The sequence below is a fragment of the Galleria mellonella genome, unplaced genomic scaffold, assembly GCF_026898425.1.
Source record: "Galleria mellonella isolate WM207_F2 unplaced genomic scaffold, CSIRO_AGI_GalMel_v1 utg158, whole genome shotgun sequence".
NCBI classification, from domain to species: Eukaryota; Metazoa; Arthropoda; class Insecta; order Lepidoptera; family Pyralidae; genus Galleria; species Galleria mellonella.
In genome coordinates, this window is record NW_026442003.1 from 874,132 (window position 1) to 883,461 (window position 9,330).

Below are 9,330 nucleotides of genomic sequence, written 5' to 3' on the forward strand. Positions count from 1 at the left end.
TAATCGATCGACTCATCGATCGACTGATTGATCGATTGTTTGTTTGCTTACCCGCCTGCTTACTCGTTCGTTTGTAATAATAGGCTTTTTTTAAATTGTTTTAATTCAAAACATAACATAATTTACTGTTTACGCCACATATCTAGATCAAATTTTTAGATTCAGGTCAATTAATTATAATTAATAATAATATTTAATTGTTTTCTAATTATTAATAATAATTATTAATTAATGAATTTTAATGTAATAATCTCAGTTTAGTTCAGTTTAACTGTTTCTTAAAATTCGTGTGATATAAATTCAAACTTACAGTTCCAAAGTATCGTTTAGAATTGGCATTAAATTTTATAAGATACCGAAGGATATTTTGGATCTACCTTTTAATAAGTTTAAAACTGTTATTTAAAACACTTATTGAACAAAGCCTAATACACACTAAACAATTGCTTGAATGACTTGCAGAGGCTTGAATTGATATGTGCATGGTGTTAGTCCATCATGCACGGGCTTTTAACGACCATGTAATTTTAGACATAGTACGTTTAAATAAATACACATAATGTTAACAGAGATTTAAAAGAGTAACTGTTGAATTTCTGGCGGGCTCTTCTCAACAGATAACAACCTTCCGAGCCCTGAAGTAGATTAAAAAAAAACTATATAAAAGTGCTTGTAAACAAGTCGACATAAATAAAGATGATTTAATATAGAATTTAAAATAAAAATTTATTTATTTTAAAATATAAAATGTATTTCAGTACAGTTTGAAATAAAAAATTTTCTTGCAAGACATAAATATTTATACATAAAAATGTGAATTTAAAAACGTAAAAAAAAATCTTCAACTGGGAGCCTCAGTCAGATTTGCCTCTGATGGGCTTAATCCATCATTGATTTTGACCTAAAAGTATTATTAGAGAATCAGCTAGATTTGAGTTATTTTGTGATACTGGTTGAGCCTACCAATTATTCAGATGTGATTTAAATGATTTTTTCAATTAATTCACATTTTTAGTAAAGCGATTTCCTTCATTTTTCACGGGCCCTGATATTCTGAGTTTGTTAGAACCAATATTAGAAATGTGATTTGAAAACAGGCTCAAATATTCCAAGTTATTACTAAAGTATCAATATTATGTATGTAGCTTGGAAGGATAATCAGCTAATGGTAAATTTAATAGTAGATACATAAATAGGATGGTAAGTGGTAACTAAATATCTAAGCTTTGTGCAAAATTAAGTAGTATTTAAATACCTAACTATTAAAATTGATACACTATTGCATTAAGTCCGCCATTTTTACCAAATATTTTTTTTTTATAATAGGTTCAGTAAAGAATATATATGTAAATACGATTACTAATATTAATAAAGGAAATAATGAAAATGAAAAATTAATATGAATTGCACATTTATTGAGAGAAATTGAAAAAAAAATATGAAACAAAAGAAGCACTTAATCTATACAAATAGATAAAAAAAAATATGGAAACAAAGAGAAAATTAACAGTATATAACTAGTATATATTACATTCAAAGTACCTTATTACTTGCCAATTTCAAATTGAAACAGGTCCCAAATTCATTACAATATTACACAACTCCAATTATTTTTACATCATTTTTTTACTTTTCGACTCCAAACTGGATAAAGATCGACGCTGAGTCAGATCATCGCTTGACGGTAAAACGGCACAAGTCAGTCTCCTGCTTCATAAAATTATTGTTTTTACATTGACTAGACAAATTGAGGTTTCTTTTAGTGTAACAAAAATTAACAATAATCGAAGTAGGAAGCATTTCTTGAGCCGATGATAATGACATCATCAAACCCATCAAAAGCAGTCTGTCGAGAATGCTAAAGTTCTCGATAGACTTCTTTTAGAGTCTACTACTTTTAGTATAAAAATTATTCGAATCGGAATTTTCTTGCTAGAACTGCTTTAATTATTATAGGTAACATTGTTAGAATTGCCATTTTAGATTGAACCTGAGATTGAACCGCCAAAGCTAGCGCCCAAACCACCATTTAAGCTTGCACCACCTGAGCTACCTGAACTACTACTGGATCCGCCACTTGAGAGTGACCCAATTAAACCACCTGACCCACGGACGGACGATCCATTAGAGTTTGAACCGGATAAACTATTTGAGCTACTGCCGGACAAGCCACTTGACAGTGAACCGGTTAAGCTGCTTGAACCTCTGATGCCATTCGAGAGTGAACCAGTTAAGCTATTTAAGCTACTGCTAGCAATGCCAGATGAGTTTGAACCGCTTGAGCTATTTGAGCTGCTGCTGGAATTGTCACTGGAGTTTGAACCACTTGAGCTATTGGAACTGCTGCTGGAATTGTTGCTGGAGTTTGAACTACTTGCGTTGTTGGAACTGCTGCTAGAATTGTCACTGAAGTTCAAACTGCTTGCGTTATTTGAGCTACTGCTGGAACCATCGTATGAGTTAGAACTGCTTGCGTTATTTGAACTACTGTTGGAATTGCCGCTGGAGTTTGAACTGCTTGCATTGTTTGAACTGCTTGCATTGTTTGAACTGCTTGCATTGTTTGAACTGCTTGCGTTGTTTGAACTGCTTGCGTTGTTTGAACTGCTTGCGTTGTTTGAACTGCTTGCGTTGTTTGAACTATTGCTAGAACTTCTACTAGCGTTTGAACTGCTTGCGTTATTTAAACTACTGCTGGAGCCATTGTATGAGTTTGAACTGCTTGCGTTATTTGAACTACTGCTGGAATTGCCGCTGGAGTTTGAACTGCTTGCGTTATTTGAACTACTGCTGGAGCCATCGTATGAGTTTGAACTGCTTGCGTTATCTGAACTACTACTGGAATTGTCGCTGGAGTTTGAACTGCTTGCATTATTTAAACTACTGCTGAATCTTCTGCTGGAGTTAGAACTGCTTGCGTTATTTAAACTATTGCTGGAACTTTCGTTAGAGTTTGAACTGCTTGCATTATTTAAACTACTGCTGGAGCCATCGTATGAGTTTGAACTGCTTGCGTTATCTAAACTACTGCTGGAACTTCCACTAGTGTTTGAACTGCTTGCATTATTTAAACTACTGCTGGAGCCATCGTATGAGTTTGAACTGCTTGCGTTATCTGAACTACTACTGGAATTTCCGCTAGAGTTTGAACTGCTTGCGTTATTTGAACTACTACTGGAATTTCCGCTGGAGTTTGAACTGCTTGCGTTGTTTGAGTTACTGCTGGAACTTCCGTTAGAGTTTAAACCGCTTGCGTTATTTAAACTACTGCTGGAGCTATCGTATGAGTTTGAACTGCTTGCGTTATTTGAATTACTGCTGGAACTACCGCTGGAATTATAACTGCTTGCGTTATTTAAACTACTGATGGAATTTTCGCTGGAGTTTGAACTGCTTGCATTATTTGAACTACTACTGGAATTTCCGCTGGAGTTTGAACTGCTTGCGTTGTTTGAACTACTGCTAGAACTTCTACTAGCGTTAGAACTGCTTGCGTTGTTTGAGCTACTGCTAGAACTTCCGTTAGAGTTTAAACTGCTTGCATTATTTAAACTACTGCTGGAGCCATCGTATGAGTTTGAACTGCTTGCGTTATCTGAACTACTACTGGAATTTCCGCTGGAGTTTGAACTGCTTGCGTTGTTGGAGCTACTGCTAGAACTTCCGTTAGAGTTTAAACTGCTTGCGTTATTTAAACTACTGCTGGAGCCATCGTATGAGTTTGAACTGCTTGCGTTATTTGAATTACTGCTGGAACTACCGTTGGAATTTGAGCTGCTTGCGGTATTTGAACTACTGCTGGAATTTTCGCTGGAGTTTGAACTGCTTGCATTGTTTGAACTGCTGCTGGAACCGTCGTATGAGTTTGAACCGCTTAAGCTGTTTGAACTACTGATGGAATTTCCGTTTGAGTTTACACTGCTGCTGGAATTGTCGCTAGAGTTTGAGCTACTTGCATTATCTGAACTACTGCTGGAACTTCCGCTAGAGTTTAAACTGCTTGCATTATTTGAATTACTGCTGGAACTTCCGCTGGAGTTTGAATTGCTTGCGTTATTTAAACTACTGCTGGAACCATCGTATGAGTTAGAACTGCTTGCGTTGTTTAAACTACTGCTAGAACTTCCGTTAGAGTTTAAACTGCTTGCGTTATTTAAACTACTGCTGGTATTGCCGCTGGAGTTTGAACTGCTGCTGGAATTGTCGCTAGAGTTTGAGCTACTTGCATTATCTGAACTACTGCTGGAACTTCCGCTAGAGTTTGAACTACTTGCATTATTTAAACTACTGCTGGAACTTCTGCTGGAGTTGGAACTGCTTGCGTTGTTTAAACTACTGCTGGAACTTCCGTTAGAGTTTGACCTGCTTGCGTTGTTTACACTACTGCTAGAACTTCCGTTAGAGTTTGAACTGCTTACGTTATTTAAACTACTGCTGGAGCCATCGTATGAGTTTGAGCTGCTTGCGTTATTTAAACTACTGCTGGAATTTCCGCTGGAGTTAGAACTGCTTGCGTTGTTTGAGCTACTGCTAGAACTTCCGTTAGAGTTTGAACTGCTTGCGTTATTTAAACTACTGCTGGAGCCATCGTATGAGTTTGAACTGCTTGCGTTATTTAAACTACTGCTGGAATTTCCGCTGGAGTTAGAACTGCTTGCGTTGTTTACACTACTGCTAGAACTTCCGTTAGAGTTTGAACTGCTTGCATTATTTAAACTACTGCTGGAGCCATCGTATGAGTTTGAGCTGTTTGCGTTATTTGAACTACTGCTGGAATTTCCGCTGGAGTTAGAACTGCTTGCGTTGTTTGAGCTACTGCTAGAACTTCCGTTAGAGTTTGAACTGCTTACGTTATTTAAACTACTGTTGGAGCCATCGTATGAGTTTGAACCGCTTAAGCTGTTTGAACTACTGATGGAATTTCCGCTGGAGTTTACACTAGAGTCGCTAGAGTTTGCGCTACTTGCATTATCTGAACTACTGCTGGAACTTCCGCTAGAGTTTGAACTGCTTGCATTATTTAAACTACTGCTGGAACTTCTTCTGGAGTTAGAACTGCTTGCGTTGTTTAAACTACTGCTGGAACTTCCGATAGAGTTTGAACTGCTTGCGTTGTTTACACTACTGCTAGAACTTCCGTTAGAGTTTGAACTGCTTGCATTATTTAAACTACTGCTGGAGCCATCGTATGAGTTTGAGCTGCTTGCGTTATTTGAACTACTGCTGGAATTTCCGCTGGAGTTAGAACTGCTTGCGTTGTTTGAGCTACTGCTAGAACTTCCGTTAGAGTTTGAACTGCTTACGTTATTTAAACTACTGTTGGAGCCATCGTATGAGTTTGAACCGCTTAAGCTGTTTGAACTACTGATGGAATTTCCGCTGGAGTTTACACTAGAGTCGCTAGAGTTTGCGCTACTTGCATTATCTGAACTACTGCTGGAACTTCCGCTAGAGTTTGAACTGCTTGCATTATTTAATCTACTGCTGGAACTTCTTCTGGAGTTAGAACTGCTTGCGTTGTTTAAACTACTGCTGGAATTTCCGCTGGTGTTAGAACTGCTTGCGTTGTTTGAGCTACTGCTAGAACTTCCGATAGAGTTTGAACTGCTTGCGTTATTTAAACTACTGCTGGAGCCATCGTATGAGTTTGAACTGCTTGCGTTATTTGAACTACTGCTAGCATTTCCGCTGGAGTTTGAGCTGCTTGCGTTGTTTGAACTAATGCTGGAACTTCCGCTATTGTTTGAACTGCTTGCGTTGTTTGCACTACTGCTAGAACCATCGTATGAGTTTGACTCACTTGAGCTATTCGAAATATTGCTGGAGTTTGAACCAGTTAAGCTGTTTGCGCTACTACTGGAATTTCTGCTGGAGCTTGAACCGGTTGAGCTATTTACACTACTGCTGGATCCTCTGCTTGAACTTGAGCCAGTTGAGCTGTTTGCACTGCTACTGGAATTTCTGTTGGCGCTCGAGCCAGTTAAGCTATTTGAACTGCTGCTGGAATTTCTGCTGGAACTTGAACCAGTTAAGCTGTTTGCACTACTGCTGGAACCTCTGCTAGAGCTTGAACCAGTTGAGCTATTTGCACTACTGCTAGAACCTCTGCTGGAGTTTGAACCCGTTAAGCTGTTTGCACTACTACTAGAATTTCTGCTGGCGCTCGAACCAGTTAAGCTATTTGAACTGCTGCTGGAATTTCTGCTGGAACTTGAACCAGTTGAGCTATTTGCACTACTGCTGGAACCTCTGCTAGAGCTTGAACCAGTTAAGCTATTTGAACTGCTGCTAGAATTTCTGCTGGAACTTGAACCAGTTGAGCTGTTTGCACTACTGCTGGAATTTCTGCTGGCGCTTGAACCAGTTGCGCTATTTGAAGCGCTACTACCGCTATTTGCGCTTGAATCGCTGCTGGAACCAACGTTAGAGACACCGCTGACATTGGAGCCCGTGCTGCTCAAGCCACTTGAGACACCGATTCCTGCAATGTATTTTATTCCGTCATCATCATCACTTTCTTGCTCTTTAATGAATTAATAAGGATAATTAATAATAATAAGTATCAATATTTAATAGATATTATATTGAAGTTAATTTAGTCTAAATGAATAGTAAATGACCAAAATTAAAATGTTCTGCGAATGAATATCCATTATTCGCCAGATTTTATCAATTATAATATATTTTCTAATTTATTTACAGTTTTATAAAATAATGTTGGTTTACAATTAAACATAGACTCAACAAACCAGTCTCATGATGTTATTTATATTAGATATGTTCTATTAGTGTTGCACATGATAAATTTAATTGTGAAAACTCGAAAGGTCCTAAAACTGACTGATTAATTACCAATTTTAAAATTAACAATCAGTGACATACATTATTGGGAATGTTTCCTGAGACAGATTTGGTATAAAGGTAGGAATAAACTTAACCTGCTCCAGCCGCGCCCGACACACCAGATGAAAGTCCGCTTCCACCTGCGCCTGTTGCCACGTCAGCACCTGCATTTACTGCAGAGTCTACGGCTCCAGCACCCGATTGAGATCCGATTGTAGCTGCATTTTCAGCTCCGTTGGCAGCTGCAGATGCGTCAGATGATACAGTATTGCTTGCAATATTAGCCGCTCTTGACGCTCCTGATGCACCAATAGATGCAGCATCAGTGGCAGCGCCGACAAAGTTACCACTGGCAACATCGGATGCAGCTTGACTTGCGGCACCGATTCCAGCTTCAATTCCAGTTGAGACTAAGCCAGCACCTCCTAGTGCAGATGATAATCCAATATTGCCAGCGGCGCCAGCTCCTGCTTGGATTGCACCTCCGAATCCATTTGCACCTATACCTGCAGCTCCCTCAATTCCTCCAGCTGCGCCCAAGCCAATGTCTGTTGACGAAACGAAATTATTTGTAGATTAAGTGCAAACATTCATTGGATCAGGTACTGACTACAAACACTAGACCACTACTGACATATCATAAATTAATTTCAAATCAATACTGAAATAGTCATTTTTTTAATGGATGACAATGCAATGGTATTCCGCCTGCGCTTACGGTATACGCTAACGGGGCACCAGTGAGGGATGATAGGTGAGATGAACAGGCTTTAGCCCATCGTGATGAATACACCAAGAATTCAGCACGATGATTTCCAGGGGTACCACATGGAGGTAGACATGACAAGGTACATTGCAAGCAATAAGACTGGTAGTTAGTGGCCAGTTAAAAGATGATATGATGATGATGAGACATCTATACCAGAGGGAAACTTTGTACAAAAGTCGATTGCTTGGGTACCTCTGTTCCATTCGTGTTTCTACCGTGAAGCAGTTGTGTTTGTATGGCTGTGTTTCGGTTTGAAGGGTGGGATATGGCGTGAATTTACTGGGTACAGAGGAATAACACTTGAGTCCTCAGGAATGGCAACGCATGGGGGATATCATGGACGAAACAGTATACTCTGTTATGTCCATGGTACTACTCATGTCTATAGGCGACGGTTACCACTTTCCATCAGATGGGCCGTCAGCTTGTTAGCCATTCTAAGTTGTATAAAGAAAAAAAATCTATAAAATTGTAATCAGATACTTACTTCCAAATGATGGGAAGCAAACAGCTGAGCCGACCTGCAAACAAAATCAGTCAATTGTAATGAAGCCTATAATAATTTTACCAATATGATATGGTTTCATGATGACTTAATTTAGAATGGCAAACAAGCTGACTGCCTATCTGATGAAAAATGGTAACCTTTATCTATAGACATGAACAGTACCATGGGCATTACCAAGATTTACCATAATATCCTTCATATGTTGCCAATCCTGGGGATTTACTGGATACAGAGAAATAACATCTGAGTCCTCAGTAATGGCAACGTATGGGGGGTATCATGGGAGAAACAGTATACTCTGTTATATCCATGACATTGTTTATATCTATAGGTGACGGTTACCACTTTCCATCAGATGGACCGTCAGCTTGTTTGCCATTCTAAATTACATAAAAAATTAAAACTAAGGTGTGATGCCTTGGTACCCTGTAATTTCACTGTCATATCTTCATCATATCTGCAAACTGAAAGCTGCTTTATAGCAAGAACATGAATAGGACAGTGTTATTTTTATAATGGATGAAAGTGAGATGATAACCCTGCCTACGCCATCGGTATACGCTAGCGTGATACTAATAAAAGATAATAAGAAAGAATGAGAGCAGGCCAGTCGGTTTATCGTGACAAACTCAACAAGATGAATCAAGGGAAAGACGTGGGGAACGACCTAAGAGGGTATATTGCTAGCAATGAGACTTTAACCTCCATTACTGGAATTGGGGACCGGTATATCTCGAATGGGGGACCGGTAGACAGCAGAGTTCGCCAGTTCGGAGGCCGACCACATACTCATTTGTTGCAGTATCAGGCCGTTCATTTACCTTCCTCATGCTCTCAAATATTGCGTCTAAATTGCGCCCACCATGTACCCTCTTGTGTAGGTATTCCGTCACCCGTATCTAATAATGCGGACAGGATGCCTTAAATACTGTACCGCAAACCATAAAAAAAACCTCCATTACTACCAATCCCTTTTTCCCCAGTAAAACAGACAACAATTGTGCAAACACTCGCATATTCGCTTTTCATTTGGGATCGATTCTCCCCGTCATCCTTCATTAGGCATCAGAGACGTATTTAAAGAGGAACCCCGGTGATGCTGGGGGAAGGGATTATTAGTAATGCAAACTATCTATCAGACTGACCTCCATGTGATCCTCTCTGAAAACTATGGCGTTGAATTTCAGATGTATTAATCACGATGGGTAAC

General features: G+C 38.9%; 1 protein-coding gene across 1 annotated transcript; it reads right to left on the reverse strand.

Annotated features, from left to right (window-relative positions):
- Positions 1 to 1,979: 1,979 nt before the first annotated feature.
- LOC113511376 (dentin sialophosphoprotein-like) lies at positions 1,980 to 8,937 on the reverse strand. The gene is made up of 3 exons (XM_052892348.1): positions 8,823 to 8,937; positions 6,939 to 7,391; positions 1,980 to 6,523 (listed from the first exon to the last, which is right to left on the reverse strand). The coding sequence occupies exons 1-3, from the start codon at positions 8,935 to 8,937 to the stop codon at positions 1,980 to 1,982; spliced, it is 5,112 nt and encodes a 1,703-aa protein (XP_052748308.1).
- Between the last annotated feature and the right edge of the window lie 393 nt (positions 8,938 to 9,330).